The sequence below is a fragment of the Sinohyriopsis cumingii genome, chromosome 5, assembly GCF_028554795.1.
Source record: "Sinohyriopsis cumingii isolate HCF-2022 chromosome 5, ASM2855479v2, whole genome shotgun sequence".
NCBI lineage: Eukaryota > Metazoa > Mollusca > Bivalvia > Unionida > Unionidae > Sinohyriopsis > Sinohyriopsis cumingii.
In genome coordinates this window covers 107,338,617-107,356,104 of record NC_142965.1, presented here as the reverse complement: position 1 = coordinate 107,356,104, position 17,488 = coordinate 107,338,617, and the positions used below count along the sequence as shown (strand labels likewise).

Below are 17,488 nucleotides of genomic sequence, written 5' to 3'. Positions count from 1 at the left end.
TTATTTTATATAAAAATCTTTGGTCAAACTTTGGTAATGATCATACTAGCATGAGGGACTTTTAAGGTTTCACAAATGATGTCTATCTGCCATTAAATATGGCTGCCGTTACTAAAAATAGAAAATCCTTTAAATGTTTTATTTATAATACCTCTAAATTAGCAATAGCCAAACTTAGAGAGAAAAGTAACAGTGAATATCTTGGTATAGAAGGCTTTCACATGTGTACAACTGCTCCTAATCTGCCGTGAAATGTGGGCATCATTATCATACATAGCAAAAATATTAAGCAACTTCTTCTCCAAAGCCGCTGAAAAGAAGTTGCTCAAATTTGACAGTGAGTATGCCTGCATAAAGACCCATAATATTTGTACGAATTATACCCGTACGCCATTAACTATGTACCGGATTCCTAAAAAAGAAAAATTTTGAAACGAATTTTTTTTCAAAGGCATTTAATAGGATTTGACCAAACTTGACAACTTAACAACACCGACGTTACAATTGACGAAACAATTCCACAATGGAATTTAAAGAAGGCTGACTGGGCCAAATTTGAAACACGTTGTACAACTAGGCTAACAGGGATACTGTTTTAAACGACAATAACCCTTTTCAATATTTTACTTCTGTTTTAATCGACATTGCAGAAGAATCCATTACCAAGTCCTCACCAAACAGTAAAAAAGAATGTAAAGACGCCATTAGACAACGCCGAGAAGCACTGAAAAAATTTATTAATCGTCCAACGCCCGAAAATTTAAATAAGTACCGTATTGTTCGGGCCAAAGTCCGCCGCACGAATAAAGAAAGTTAAAGAGCATCATGGAAAAAATATGTTTCAACTTTAAATTGTCGTTCCTCTATAAAGAAAGTTTGGGACACGATCCCCAAAATAAATGGAAAGGGGAAATACAATTCCTTTCGACATCTCAAACTAAACAACAAGAATTTTAATTCCAAACATGACATCGATAATATACTTGTTGATAGTTTCTCTAAAAATTCCTCATCGTTTAATTATTCAGAAGCCGTCAGAAGACTAAAAACTCAAAAAGAAAAGACACGGTTGAAATTCACATCGAATAACTCAGAAAGTTATAAACAACCGTTTACACTGCTTGAGCTGATGGAATCTCTGAATAAGGCCCACGATACATCCACTGGGCCTGACGAAATACATTACCAGTTTTTGAAACACCTTCCAGAACCTTAATTAACAGTCCTTCTGGAAATTTTCAGTGATTTATGGATTACTGGTAATGTACCAAAAATTTGGAAAGAGGCAACAGTAATACCAGTTCCCAAACCCGGTAAACATAGCGCATATACTAACAGCTATCGACCAATTGCACTCACAAGCTGTGTGTGCAAAACAATGGAACGAATGATCAATTCTCGGCTTATATGGTACCTGGAAACTAACAATTTAATATCTCCTTTCCAAAGTGGCTTTCGTTATGGACGGAGCACCAATGATCATCTGGTTAGACTGGAAACATTTATTCGCGATGCATTTATCAAGAAGGAATATTTAGTAGCGGTTTTCTTTGATTTAGAAAAGGCATATGACACGACATGGAAGTACGGGATACTAAATGACCTGCACAATCTGGGTCTAAAAGGCCGTCTGCCCTCTTTCATATCCAACTTTCTCTCAGACAGAGAATTCAAGATACGAGCGGGCTCTACTCTCTCATGTCTGCATGAGCAAGAGATGGGTGTGCCCCAGGGCAGTATTTTATCAGTGACGCTTTTCAATATCAAAATCAATAGCATCACCAAGTGTTTGACTCCTGGTGTGGCTTGCTCGCTATACGTTGATGATTTTCTAGTATGTCATCGATCAAAGTACATGCATACAGTTGAAAGACAACTACAGCACAATATAAACAAGATACAAAATTGGGCCAGTACGAGCGGCTTCAAATTCTCGAAATCAAAAACGGTATGTATGCATTTCTGTCAGCTACGAAGACACCACGATGAACCCATACTCACGCTGGATGGAACACCTATTCCAGTTGTTGAGGAAACAAACTTTTTAGGTATTATCTTTGAAAGAAAACTGACTTTTATTCCACACCTAAAGAACTTGAAAGCTAAATACTTAAAAGCACTTGAACTACTTAAAGTAGAAAAGTCATCCTGAATTTATATAGAACGTTTATTCGCTCCAAACTGGGCTATGGTTGCGTTGTGTATGGTTCAGCCAGAAAGTTATATCTTAAAATGCTTGATCCAATTCATCATCAGGGAATAAGACTGGCTCTGGGAGCATTTAAAACACCCCCGTGTGAAAGCCTACTAGCTGAAGCAAACGAAACACCGTTATCGCATCGTAGAGAAATGCTTTCCGCACAGTATGCTCTCAAATTAAAATCAAACCCTCTGAATCCTACATTTTTTTTGGCTGTTTTTCAACCCAAATACAAAAACTTTTACGAAAATAAACCAAACGCCATACCTTCCTTTGGCATTATAATATCATCCAGCCTTTCAGTACAAAAATAGAACTTTCTAAAATTCAGAAAACGTCCATCTCCGAAACACCGCCCTAGCTACTTAAACAAACAAAAGTACTTTTTACGCTACACGATGGAAAAAAATCCGAGAGAAACCCTTCTGTCTTCCACAACCCTTACCATGAACTCCTCACTGAATTTAAAAACTACACAAGAATTTACACCGTTGGATCAAAGGATCAGGAAAAGGCTGCTGCAGCCTTAGTTTGTGGAAATCACACAACGCAGGTTCGCTTACCAAATGGAACATCAATTTTTTCAGCCAAAATCAGAGCAATAGACCTTGCTCTGCAATGTATAGAAAACAAATGTATTTGAAACAGCATCATCTTCTCCGACTCATTATCAGTACTTCAGTCACTACACAATAGAAAACTGGAGAACCCATTGTTGAAAAGATACTCGTCAAAAATTCCGAGCTGAGTGTCTTCCACAATATAATATACTGTTGGTTACCTAGCCATATTGGTATTAAAGGTAACGAAAAAGCGGATCGCGCTGCTAAAATGGTCCTTACTCAAGAACCATCTGATTTTAAAATACCGTATACTGATTTTATACCTAGCATCAGAAAGTCCTTACGTCAGAAGTGGCAGGGAACATGGAATGACGCAGCGAATAATAAACTTCACGCCATCAAGCCAACCCTAGGAGAATGGACTCCTTCCTGCAAAATCATGCGTAGGGATTAGATAGTCATTGCAAGAATCCCACTAACACATACTCTAAAGTGAAGACCCACCAGAGTGCGTTTCTTGCAATGAACCATTCACTGTTAAGCACTTTATGACAGAGTGTTTCGACCTGCAACCTACACGCGATCAGTATTGCAATGTGCATGACATGAAGGAGCTTTTTGATACAATAAACATCACTTGTATTATAGAGTTCCTGAAAACAGTGAATATTTACTCTAAACTCTAACTTTTATGCTATCACCTTGTGCAGTTTAATGCAATATATATATATACCGTGCCTTTTTAATATCTTTTCATCACTCTTCATTAACATACACCATTTACATCCCCCGTTGATCGGGAAGATTTATTTTTCACCGTTACCATCTTATCGTTTTAATTTCAACTATTTGGTTTTCATATCGCTGGTCGATATGAGACTTTTTATAATTTTTAAAAGATTATACATAAAATATTTTGTTTGGTTCTAAATAGCCTAACAGTGCTAATGCACCTTTAAAATACAATCAATAAATCAATCAATCAATCAATCAAGTTCTACATGTACTACTAGTTTTCTTTTCGTTACCAAAAGCACATAAACCACCTATACATGTACACACTTAAAACTGTATTATCTCCTTTTGTGTTTGTAATCCCCGCCTAGAATTTAGAGACTATCACATGGAACATGGAACCTATCGAGATGGCAGTATGTCACATCTCAATCCTCTCGATTAAAACACTTGTACAACCCTTGTGAACTGAGGCAAGTTACTTATCCAGTCTGAGCACCAGGATTCAAATTTGAAGAACGAATTTCGCAGTTACAAATGTTTTGTTAAGATGATAACAAGTTAGAAAGGTAGGCAAATGAAAGTTTATGGAGGTTGTTAAACTATCTTAGGCATCTACTTATCTGTCAGTTTCAATTTTCCAAGCAAGACTTGTTTTGCTTACTGTTTACAGAAGAGTTTCCTATAGAAATTAAGATGCGACACTGTTGCATAAATAAGTCTCTCACCTGTTATGCCTGCCAATGAATGATACAATTTATTATTATTATTATTATTATTATTATTCAGCAAAATAAAAATACTTTATTGTTACGACGTTTACTGATGTTTTTGTGCACTAAAGTCCAATATCATTTAGCTGATAATACATGAACCTGTAGTGTGTCTTCCACCAGTCGTGAGAAAGACACTTGCACAACTACTGTTACGATAACTGTTACATATTTACAGGGCCGGCGCTACCATATAGGCAAACTAGGCAGCCGCCTATGGCGCTGATTTCAGGGGGCGCATTTTTTTTTTCATTGTTTATAAAATTGGAAATTGATATTTTTTTTGGGGGGGGGGGGGCGCCAGAATCTAACCTTGCCTAGGGCGCCAGATAGTCTGGCCGGGTCTGGCGCCGGCCCTTCATATTTATTTCACATGGCCGTGGATATGCTTTTATCAAGTATAATGACCGTACAAGCAACACACAAACAAATTCAACCAACGATCAAAGGTGTTCCATTTAGAAGTAATGCAGTTTAGAAGAAATAATGCACGTAACTGAGGTTTAATTCATATATTGATCCATATGTGTTTACAAGAAATATTTGCTCAGTATTATAAAAAAATTCTTAGCATGGTCTGAAAATATAACAAAACAGATAATATTTTTACGTAAGGAAAACAAGACGAACCTACGGATCTACCGGCTCATAAAATGTATTTACCCATTGCAAAAATAATAGATTTTTTGCAGTCAAGTAAAAGAGGTTCTGATCCATTGCAAGCAAACAAGCTACGCATTAAATTTGATGTAGCAAAAGACATTAATAACTGCACTACAAATGAATTGAATATTAAAGTATTAAAATTATTAATCAATCAATAGGCACATTATCGGTAATTAAAACATTTATGACACTAAAGTAAAATTTCCTATCAATGGTGAAGAAGCTGTTGGCCAGGGCTATTATCAGTTGGGGTCTGTGGGAGTTGTCGCCATCAGGCCTATGGATACGTCAGTTTTTTAAATGTGGTTGATCTATGTCTGTCGTTAGAGGCAATTAAGATTCGGACAAATAGCTGTGGGACCAGTATAACGGGTTGGGCAAGCGGTTGATACTGTCTGCGTTATTACATACAAACTTCTCATCAGATTTACATATCGTTTCTGTGTTCTTTATCGCGGTGATGTCGCCGATGCTGATGTGAAAAACTGTCTTTTTTGTTGGCGAAAGATACAATGGTCATAGAAGAGTTTTTCCAGTGTGTGTGGTTTGACACCGGACTATATAATTTCTACGTATGAAGTTGGTGGTTATCGGCTGGAGGTCTTGGTGTGATGTAGTTGTGGCCTCTCGAGGAGAGATCGATTATATTGATGTTGGCATTGCTTAAGTGGGTGGAAGCATGAATCTTAGTCGCAAAGGTTTTTCTTGCTGGCCTCTGTTCATAGTAGTTAGGCGGAATTACAACTGATTTCATTATAGCCGCAACAAATTATGACTAGATACTATTCGTCCACATTAATTATGATTCGATGATTGATGTAGTTCCTACTGCCTATTGATCATGAAAGTTTGATTATAACTGCAAATCCAACTCCACAAACTGGAATATTGGAGTTACTACATTTAGAGGGTTTCGGAATAGGACGTTAATTTATTTTTGCGAGGAAGCGGATAATGGCCATGTTTTACTCTATCTGGAACGAAGAGAAGAAAAATCTCTGGACTGCAGATATAGTTAAGATCGTGTCTGCTTGCAGAGAATCCTTTATATAGACTCATCGGTCCAGAATGTACTGAACCTGACCACAAATGGACATAGCAAACAAACAACTACAGTAACATTCCTAAGTCTACAGGTAGGGCCTTTTACGATCGGACATAGTGCTCAGAACATGACATATATATATATATATATATATATATATATATATATATATATATATATATATATATATATATATATATATATATATATGTATATAAGACGTAAAGGAGAACACAAGAAAGTATGTCGATTTATTCTCTTTCGCTAAGTTAACCAAAATACTCTCCAACAATAACACCACTACTAATTCTACCGCCACTGCTACTAATACTACTACAACTTGCACTACATAGCTACAAGAAACATCAGGATAGCACACCTTTAATTGTACGTACTGCTTTCGCTAGAAAAAGATTTAATGTTTAGTTTGTATCCTTCCCAAGCAATTAGATACATTTACATGGAACGTTTCTTGTAACTTACCGATTTGGCAGTGTTTTCCCTCCCACCCATCTTGACAAAGACACTTGTATGACCCTTGTGTATTGAAGCAAGTTCCATTGTTCTCACATCCAGGATCAACACATTCATTTATATCTAAGAAAAGAGGAAATAAACCAGTTCAATTTTACTTTGATATATATCGTAAATGAGATGGGTATGACTGAAAACTGTGAAAGGATTGATCTTTTAGTACTGAATGACAGACAAGAATTACTAATCGCAGTGCAGATTCACTCGACGGTCGTGTCAAGCGATGGTTATGTCATACTTCATTATGTTTAATCTCCTTCAATAAAGAATGACAAATGACTCGTAAAAGTTAACGTTGATGTTCATATCCAGATCCTATCTCCATCATGCGTTCTTTCCCCCAGAAAAACAGGAAAAACCAAATCATTTATTTTACCAAACACCTAAAAACTAATATAATTTTCACTGCGCTACTATATTTGTAACTTAACACATACATACTGCATTCGCGTCTAACCGCAATACAAACCCGTTTACACTTCCATCAGCACTTGATACTACCATATGGAAACCGTCTCCAAAGCGACTGCTACCACTACGGTGCGCCATTAAAACCAGACGAACCACTAACTCGATTACACATTGTATTATACCACTGCTTCCTCTGCTGACACTGGATGTGAAACCACTCACTTTCTGATTGTAACTGCTCACCTGCAGTATTTGGATAGTAGCGCATAAAACAATGTGCCTTATGGTGTTGGCAGTGCAGTCTTTGCCACCTCACCTAACGCCAACATGTTGAGCACCCCTGCTCTGCAACAAGTGCTACTATTTTACCACCACTACTACTACCACTATAGCTGCAACCAGAACTAGACATTACTATTATAACATACACTACTGCTATTGCCATGTAGACTACGAAAGATATAAACTAACCACCAAGAGAGCACACATTGAATCGTTATTACTGACTTTAATATCGAAATGTCATTGTGATATAGATGACCGAATCACTCTCTCAACGGTTAGAGAACAGTGGTCTACAGCCAAAATGCTTCCTAAACAAAAATAGTCAAACATTGTTAATTCTGGATCACTGAGAACGAAAAGGATGTTTAAAATTTTTCATTAGCTCTAGGGTTAAAGATATGATAATTGGTCAGTATATACGACCATTGACTTTTGAATGGTGGAGGATAAGTGAGCTATAAAAGAAAGTGATGTCAATATAAACCAGAATTACTTAAAATATATTTTTGACGATCTACGAATAAATCTATGGTTTGGACAGTACTTGCTTTTAAGGCAAATGATGCTATCAGATGCTGGTATTGCATCATACATGATATGAATTGCATCATGTTGTTCATAGAAGACAAAGATGATGCAATCATAACTAAGCTTACATCACTCTGTTGAGCAAATTGCCCTATATCAGCTTTAGAAATCATAAAGTGGCGTGCTCTCTTTATCAGTGTTTTAGTTTGCAAAGGGACACATTTCTGTTTAGCCAAAGTGAGCAGAGATGACCCGTAGATGTGTGAACAATGCAGATAATCTCTGCTATGTTCGTGGTGAAGTGAATTTTTCATCACAAAAGCGCAGTATAACCACTATGGTTAAGAAAGCTTATCACCTTTATTTTGGCTGCAAAATTGTAGATCAGGACAAGAGGTGGGCCCCACACATATGCTGCAACGCTTGTGCAACAAATCTTCGTAAGTGGTTAAACAGGAAAAGGAAAGCTATGCATATTGCAGAGCCAATGATTTGGAGAGAGCCAATATATCATATCAGCAATTGTTACTTCTGCATGGTGCCTCCAGATGGAAAAGGTGTGTCAAGGAAGAAAAAGTGAACTGTGCTTTATCCAACAATTCCATCAGTCATTCGCCCAGTACCACACGGAGACGGACTGCCGGTTCCTGAAGTACCAGAACGAGGATCAAAATTCTAGTCCTGAACCATCACTGTCTAATGACCCATATTTTCGCTCATCCTCCTTCTCTGAATCACACCTCATAATACAATGTAAATTGAATGACTTTGTCAAGGATTTGGAACTATCCAAGAGTGAGGCAGAGATGTTGGGCTCGAGACCACAGCAGTGGAATCTGCTGGAAGGTGATGTCAGGGTTTCCATGTTTCGTAACCAGCAAATGGATCTTGTCCCATTGTTCTTCATGAAAGTCGATCTTGTAGCCTACAACAACATATATGGTGTGATGGCAGCCCTCAATATCGTTTATGATCCAGATGAGTGGAGACTATTCATTAGTTCATGAAAGACAAGTCTTAAATCTGTTTTGCTGCACAATGGCAATGTTTCGCCAGCAATTGCAGTTGGTCATGCAGTCCATATGGATGAAACCTATGAAAATATGAAACAACTTTTGAGGTGCATAAACTATGACTGACCAACATCAGTTGTAGCTTTGTGGCGATTTGAACGTTCTTGCTCTCTTGCTTGGTATGAAGGCTGGATAAAAAATATACTGCTTTTTTTCTGCAAATAGGATAGTCGTGCAATATATTCCCACTACGACAAGAGAGATTAGGCACTCCAACAATCACTGGAGCCTGGGATGAAAACTGTTCAGCATCAACCACTTGTTGAATCAAGGAGGATTTTGTTACCATCCTTGCACATCAAACTGAAGAACGTTGTCAAGGCCATGGACAAAACACATGCAACTTTCAAGCACCTCAGTAGAAAATTCATAAGGGTAAGTAAAGCTGAGATAAAGGAAGGTGTTTTTGTTGGTCCTCAGTTTCGTGAACTTCTTCGAGATGATGCATTTGACTGTTCACTGCGTGGCAAGAAAAAGACGGCATGGAAAGCCTTCCAGTTAGTGGCAACAAATGTTCTCGGAAACCACAAGGTAGATAACTACAGGGAGTTGGTGCAAAACCTCATAAAGGCATTCAAAAGTCTTGGCTGCAACTTGTCACTAAAGATTTTTTGCGCTCTCACCTATATTATTTTCCACCGAAATGCGGAGCAGTGAGCGACGAGCACGCCGAACGATTTCATCAAGACCTTGTAACAATAGGTAAACGCTATCAGGGCAAATGGATCCCATCAATGATTGCAGACTATTGCTAGACAGTGACAAGAGATGCTCCATTTAATGAATGCACGAGGCAAGTCGAGAAGCGCCTAGTAGACACTCAGTAAGGACTAGGCAATGTACTTCTATACACATAATATATTTTTGCCTTTGTTTATTGTAAATGTTATTTATATAACCCTGTTGCAGTTTCTTTTAAACGTGTTACATAGACCTGACAGGTGAAATATTATCATGTAAAGCAAACATAAATACATGAAAAGATCTCGCTTTGCAATTATGATTACGACTCTACTATTTACACAATATACATATATGTAAAATGTAAAAACTTAAATATCCTGAAACCAGTAATCAATCAGTTTTTTTAATTGTCATATTTAAATTCAGCACATAAAAGCCATATTAAATTACACATTTTATCTCAGAAGGTGACGACTTCAAAAAACTGTAGACCAGTGTAATGAGAATGGAACATAGAGATTTTATATAGTATGCACATTGACCCCTCACACTCATCTTGACGCAGACATTTCCATTACCCTTGCCTACTGAGGCAAGTTCCAGTTTTAACATCCAGTGTCAGCACATTCACTCAAATGTAAAGAAAAGAATTAAATGTCTCAACGATAACTAAGACTTCTTAAGATGCCTTTACTGAACTGATATACGTTTGAATGTTAATGATATTCCTAATGGCAGTGTTCATTCATTCTGCCGTCGAAACTACCACACATACTACCGTAATACGATTCACCTTAAGTGTTGTGATAGCAGCTAATGAAAAACCTGTCTTACCGAGTTCGCAGTGTTCCGCTTCCCACCCTTCTGGACACAAACATTTATACGATCCTTGTGTATTGAGACAAGTTCCATTGTTCTCACAGTCAGTCTCAGCACATTCATTTATATCTAAAAAGGATTGCATTTCTCAATTATATATGTACTTCTTGTGATGGAATGCACTGAAGGCTGTATAAGGCTACCAATTCAAATGATGACATTCATGTGATGAAATCGACTAAGAGTCTGAAAGACATCATTCTTGTGATGAAATACACTGAAAACTGCAGAAGGATATCAGTTTGAATGGTGTCATTCTTGTAATGAAATCTAGAGAAAACTGCGGGAGGATGTCGATTTGACTGATGTCATTTTTGTAATGAAATGTGCTGAGGTTGTAGAAGGACATCAGTTTGAATGATGTCATTCTTGTGATGAAATCTACTGAAAGCTGTTGAAAGACACCAATCTGGATGATGCATGACAAAATTATACTACTGTTGCCACGATCGCTACTACAACTACTGCAATTATTTCCATTTGTCTTTCAAACAAAAACTGAAGCTGTTAGAAGACACGAAAGCTCGCGTTGACATGTGGCTTTATACATTATTGAGGGATACTGGCCATTATTCTGATTTCAAGATGCATTACTCTTCCAGATGTATTGACTGATCTTTAATCATGAATGTGCATGTAATTCTGTCCAAGAAATTGATCTTGACATGAAATGCGTATATTACCACCGGAGCACAAAAATAAGTCACAGTGTTCCACATTTGCCATGAATGTACACATTATATTTATGGCTTTTTCAGTTAGCAGTGTCCATAAAACTAACCTAAACTTAGAACGTGTACTTGGTCACTGAGACGTGAAAAGTAGGTCAAAGTGACATATTATCAACATAGAGGTACACTACTCATCCTAAATGAAAACGGTGTTCCTCAGACATCCAATATGGCCACCACTGCAGCCCACTAAAAAGTATCGAGCTATCGCTATTGTTCATGAATAAATGAGAAATAAACATAAATGTTTCACCAAAAGACAATGTGTGATTTCTAGCTGGTCCTAAATGAAATTGGTGCGTATCTGATGTCCAATGCGGCCAGCACAGCAGCCAACTTGAGTATCTTGTTTCATCTTTATTCCTCTTGAAATGAGTGTCATCTGGCAAGGGAATTTTACTGGAAGATTTCTTATGATGTCCAATCTATCCAAAACGAAGATAGGTCTGCTGGTCATCCAATATAGTCACCACAGTAGGCATCTTGCTAATCATGGGGTTTTCACTGAAAGACTTCTTAATGTATCAGTGCACTTTCACTCGGCCGTTGTTGTCAAGCGGTATTCGAGAGCTCGTCGCACTTTATGGGTATTTTCCTTACAAAAGTGACACCATGTTAATGCTTAGCTCCAGCCCCTTCTCTATATCAGTCATTTAACTGTTTTAGCTCATCAGTGATGAACAACAACAACTACAACAACAACAACAACAGCAACAACAAAATAATTTCTATTACAAAAACATGTTAATACTACTCCTGCTGTAATTACTACTACTACTAACTAATATTACTACTACAGTCGCTATATATAACTGCCATTAAATCTAATCGTAATACAACCTCTTTTCTTTGCCAATGTATTTGTTGTATGTACACTCCTCTATTATTATTTTGGTACTAGCAGGGCCGGCGACAGGCTTATGGGGTCGATGTGGCGCAATCGGACCCGGGACTCATATTAGCCCCGAGCGTTAGTAAAGTTTAAAACTATATCTATTGAGAGAAAGTAATTTTAAGGCGATGGAAGAAAATGTTAAGTTCAATATCATATTAACCTTGTTTAAAAGTTTGTTTCCAAATGCCGTATTCACAGGGAGCCCCCCCCCCCCCGCGTAAATCCAGGAGGCCCCGCAAAAATGATCCAAATCAGGCCACGCGTTGGCTAAGGCCGTTCCTGGATACTAGTATATGGAAAATGTCACTGCTGCCATTTCTACCACTGCTACAACCGAACTACTCTGTGCATCATTCGAAAAAAAAAAAACAAAAAAAAAACCCACACACAAAAAAAACGATTCACCAAACCAAGTACACTTAGCATTGTACTATGGCTGTCATTGGCAAATGTCTGTATGCTCCAGTAACTATTCACCAAAACAATGGGGTAGTAACACATTATAAATGTGACTTACCGAGTTCGCAGTATTACTCCTTCCACCCCTCCCAACATAAAGACTTATACGACCCCTGCGTATTTAATTAAGTTCTTCTGCTCTCACAGTCAGTTTTAGCACATTCATTTATGTCTAAAAATGATTTCATTCTCACTTATATATTTTATTCTTTCGATGCAATCTACCTAGACTGTGAAAGGATAGCAATTTCGATGATGCATGACGGAATTATACTATTGTAGCTACTATTGTCACTACGACTGCTACTGTTACCTCTGTATGTCTTTTGACAAAAACTGAAGCCATTACAAGACAACGGAGCTTTTGTGTGAAGATGCAACTAGTACTTTTACTACTAGCAACACAAGTACCATTACTTCTATTATTACTACTAATACTACCCCTAATGTCCATTTTAAGCAATTTTGTTTATCCCTTCCATTCCCAGCATTTGTATACTTTTACATGACACATGTCATTTACCGAGTTGGCGATGTGTCCCCTCCCACCCCTCTCGACACAGGCACTTATTCGATATTTGTACATTGAGGTAAGATCCATTGTTGTCACATTCAAGCCCAGCACATTAACGTATATCTAAAACAGTTAAGTCTGTCAGTGATAGATAATTTATTGTGTTGACTTTTGCTTATCTCTGTGAAAGGTTAATGTGTTCTCTCTAAATGAATGAACAACTTGTGGCAGAGGTTATTTATCTGAACATCAGTGTAAAACCAAGTTTAAAATATTGCCATTGTTAGTAAATGTCTTCCATAGTTTTAAAATGAGTTACATTTAGTCTTGATGATATTTATCTCCATATATTCCTCGCCAAATATGTGTTTATCGTTCTCTTCGATTTCTCATTTCAATATAGAAAGAAAAAAAAATAATTTTTGTTGAAAAAAGTGACACCAATGCTTTTACTGATGCTATTACTACTAATATATTTATTTCTAAACCCCTCTCGACACAGGCACTTGTTCGATATTTGTACATTGAGGTAAGATCCATTGTTGTCACATTCAAGCCCAGCACATTAACGTATATCTAAAACAGTTAAGTCTGTCAGTGATAGATAATTTATTGTGATGACTTTTGCTCATCTCTGTGAAAGGTTAATGTGTTCTCTCTAAATGAATGAACAACTTGTGGCAGAGGTTATTTATCTGAACATCAGTGTAAAACCAAGTTTAAAATATTGCCATTGTTAGTAAATGTCTTCCATAGTTTTAAAATGAGTTACATTTAGTCTTGATGATATTTATCTCCATATATTCCTCGCCAAATATGTGTTTATCGTTCTCTTCGATTTCTCATTTCAATATAGAAAGAAAAAAAAAATAATTTCTGTTGAAAAAAGTGACACCAATGCTTTTACTGATGCTATTACTACTAATATATTTATTTATAAACAGTAATGAAACTATTAGGGGACAGCAAAGTTCCCTAGTACATTTAGTTAGGTACATATGTAAATAATACTGAATGATGATGAAGCCAAACCAACTGGTTTACATAGGCTACATTTACTCTTTTTCTTTAAAATCATATTGGTATATTTAAAAGAGATTTGTCATACAAATAAAAAGGGAAAATGAAAGTCGCCTAAACATTAAAACTGTATATAGTCACTGAAGTGTACAACGAGGACACCGTGTCCCAGTTTTTAGATCACGATTTCGTATTTCTCAGGATGAAAGCTTACACCTATTTGCATGACTACTAGTAACCATGTTGAAGAAACTAATGTAGGCTTCATACGTATATATTATAACCGGAGAACAAATAGGTAGGTTTCAGTGTCCCGCATTTGACATGGTGGTGTGGTGCTCCATAGGACGCATCTACGCATTAAATTTGATGATTGCTCAAGACGTAGTATCCGTATAACTAAACAAAACATATAAAGTATATTAACGGACAATGAAGCCTTAAATCTAGGTCAAAGTTTAATGTTCATTACTGCTGTTGATCGTATTCCCATTTTCAAGTTGCCAATATGCGACCAACACGCCTATTTGACATACGCACTTGTAATATCGTTGCATATTGAGGCAAATGCCATTGTTCTCATAAACAGTATCGAAACATTTATTAACATCGAACAACGAATGGATTTCACTATTAAATATACGTTACTGAGTTGCCTTTTACAGAAAAAAGTTGAATCGTGAGCATTTGAAAGCCGAATTATTGATATGCATAATACATAATATCTTAGTAGTACTACTACTACTACTACTATAATTAGTAGTAGTTGTAGTATTATTATTAATCTTATTATTACTAACAAGACCTACAATGTCAACTGCTTCTACTACTACTAACAGGACTACTACAAATACAACAACAAATTTATTAATAAAGCAATAATTATTATTAATGTTAGTACTGATAATGCTGCTGACACCAACACACCTACTATGTGCACAATTCAGACTACAAGAACCACCAACCTAAATGCAACGATAATTGTACTTTCTGTTTTCATTACTCAAACATTTACATTTGAGGTAATTGTATCTATCTCATATTTTATATATTTAACCGATGCTTATATGAAATCAAATATGACTATTGTTGCTAATAATAGACTAAAATTTAACTGAATAGTTTAAAATGCCACAGATAAATCTCTGACAAAAATTTACACAAGGTATCCTGACAGAAAGTGTTTAATATTCCATAAATTATGCCAATTCACCACTAAAAGAAGAATATTGTTTTTACACAACGTTATGAGAAAAATTGTTTGACCGAATGTAACCAATACTGACACAAAGCGTCCTGGCATAGGGACCATTCAGTATTGGACAAATGATGCTGATTTTGACACAAAGCGTCCTGGCATAGGGACCTTTCCTTATTGGACAAATGATGCATTCATGCCATCAGATATATATGAAGATATAAAATAACAAAAGTAGCAGAATTTTGAACTAGAGGTTTTCATAACACGGAATCATCAAATTTGGAAGGAATTTCAACAGAAAATAAAACTTACACATATTTCTTGCAAGTTTAGTTGGCGATGACAGTCAGGTGAGCGATCTCAGGTCCGTTTGGGTTTATTATTATTATTATTATTATCCAATAAATCAATACAAAAATCTCCTACTACACTATAAAGTACTACACGTACTGCTACTTTTCTGTTCGCTACCAAAAGCACATAAACTACCAAGAGATGTACACTCTTAGAACTGTATTGTCCGCTTTTGTGTTTGTAATCCCCTCTTAGGATTTATAAACTAGCACATGGAGCATGTAACCTATCGAGATGGCAGTATGTCACCTCTCAATCCTCTCGACAAAGACACTTGTACAACCCTTGTGTACTGAGGCAAATCCCATTTTCTCCCATCCAATCAGAGCGCATTGATTCAAATTTAAAGAACAAATTTCTCAATTAAAGACCTATCTTAAATATAATGACAACTTAGAAAGGTACACAACTGAAAGTTAATGGAAGTTCTTAGAATTTTTCTGTGTCGAGTTTTCCCTTAGTTTCAATTTTCCAAGCAAGATTTGTTTTGCTTACTGTTTACAAAGAAGTGTTTCTTATAGAAATAAGGAACATGCGATATTGTTGCATAAATCATTCTCTGACCTGCAAACCAGTGGTATAAGTTAATACTATTATCATTATTATTATTATTATTATTAAGCATCAAAATAAAAATTCTTAAGCATGTTACCATTTTTACTGCTCCAAATGCTGTTATATTTACTACTGGAATTATGTTGCTGCTATCTGTTCCACTGGCACACCTATTGTTGCTGCTCATTGATGATGCGATTTCTACTGGTGCTGATATTGCCTTTGTTCATATATGCTAGTATTACTACTGGGACAGATATTGCTGTTGTTCATATATGCTAGTATTACTACTGGGACGGATATCGCTGTACGGATATCGCTGTTGTTCATATATGCTAGTATTACTACTGGGACGGATATCGCTGTTGTTCATATATGCTAGTATTACTACTGGGACGGATATTGCTGTTGTTCATATATGCTAGTATTACTACTGTGACGGATATTGCTTTTGCTCATATATGCTAGTGCTACTACTGGGACGGATATCGCTGTTGTTCATATATGCTAGTATTACTACTGGTGCTGATATTTCGAATCATAGTAATCATATTAACAAATCACCCATCGATCAAAAGTGTACCATGTAGAAAATGCAATGCATTTACGAAGAAATAATGCATGTAACCGAGGTCTGTTTTAGATCGATCCAGGTGTGTTTACAAGAATATAATATCTGATGATCTTGCTTAAATATGATCTCAAAGCAATTATTTTTTAGAATAAAAAGTTCTTTAGCAGTATCAGAAAATTTATCATAACATAAAATACGTTTACTTACGTTTGCGAAAGAAAACAAGACCATTTCAAACCAACAAGCCTACCGGAGTATAATCTATATCTACCTGATGCAAAAATAATATATTTTTTGTAACCAAGTAAAATTGTTTCTGATCGCAAGTAAAACACGTACACAATTTATAAAGCAAAAGAAATGCCTAAGTGACAAACTCTACCAGCGTGTATAAACAAACTGTACTAGCAAACAAATTGAATATGAAAGTATTAAAACTAGTAATTAATAGGCTCATTATAGGTAATTAAAACAGTCATAGCACTAAAGAAAACTTTTCTATCAATGGCGAAGAAGCTGTTGACCAGGACTATTATTAGCTGGGGTCTGTCGGAGTTGTCGCCATCAGGCCTATGGAAACTATGTTCGGAGCTGGGGTAGACCTATTTCGGGCCGTTTTTTATGGGAATTAAAGTTCGGAGAATAGCACTGGGGCCTGAATAACGTTCCGGTCAAACGGTTGGAACTGTCTGCGTTGCAGACGACATATATATTTGAAGGGCGGGTGTTATTACAGAAAGAATGCCCGTCAGTGATGTACACATCATTTCTGGAAATTCTCGCAACATTGATTGTTGTATATGGTGACG

General features: G+C 36.5%; 1 protein-coding gene across 6 annotated transcripts in view; it reads right to left on the bottom strand.

Moving 5' to 3' along the window:
- LOC149799950 (uncharacterized) overlaps positions 1-17,488 on the bottom strand; it is a 90,796-nt gene that overhangs the window by 52,288 nt on the left and 21,020 nt on the right. For 3 of the 6 annotated variants that reach the window (XM_089959441.1, XM_089959442.1, XM_089959444.1), the window contains 2 exons: positions 10,332-10,445; positions 6,466-6,579 (listed from right to left, as the gene is read on the bottom strand). The exons of 1 other annotated variant lie outside the window; for it this stretch is intronic. In XM_089959441.1, the coding sequence (XP_089815567.1) occupies positions 6,466-6,579; positions 10,332-10,445 (228 nt within the window). The remainder of the gene's footprint in view (positions 1-6,465; positions 6,580-10,331; positions 10,446-17,488) is intronic. 2 more of the 6 variants (XM_089959443.1, XM_089959446.1) reach the window with 1 other exon arrangement.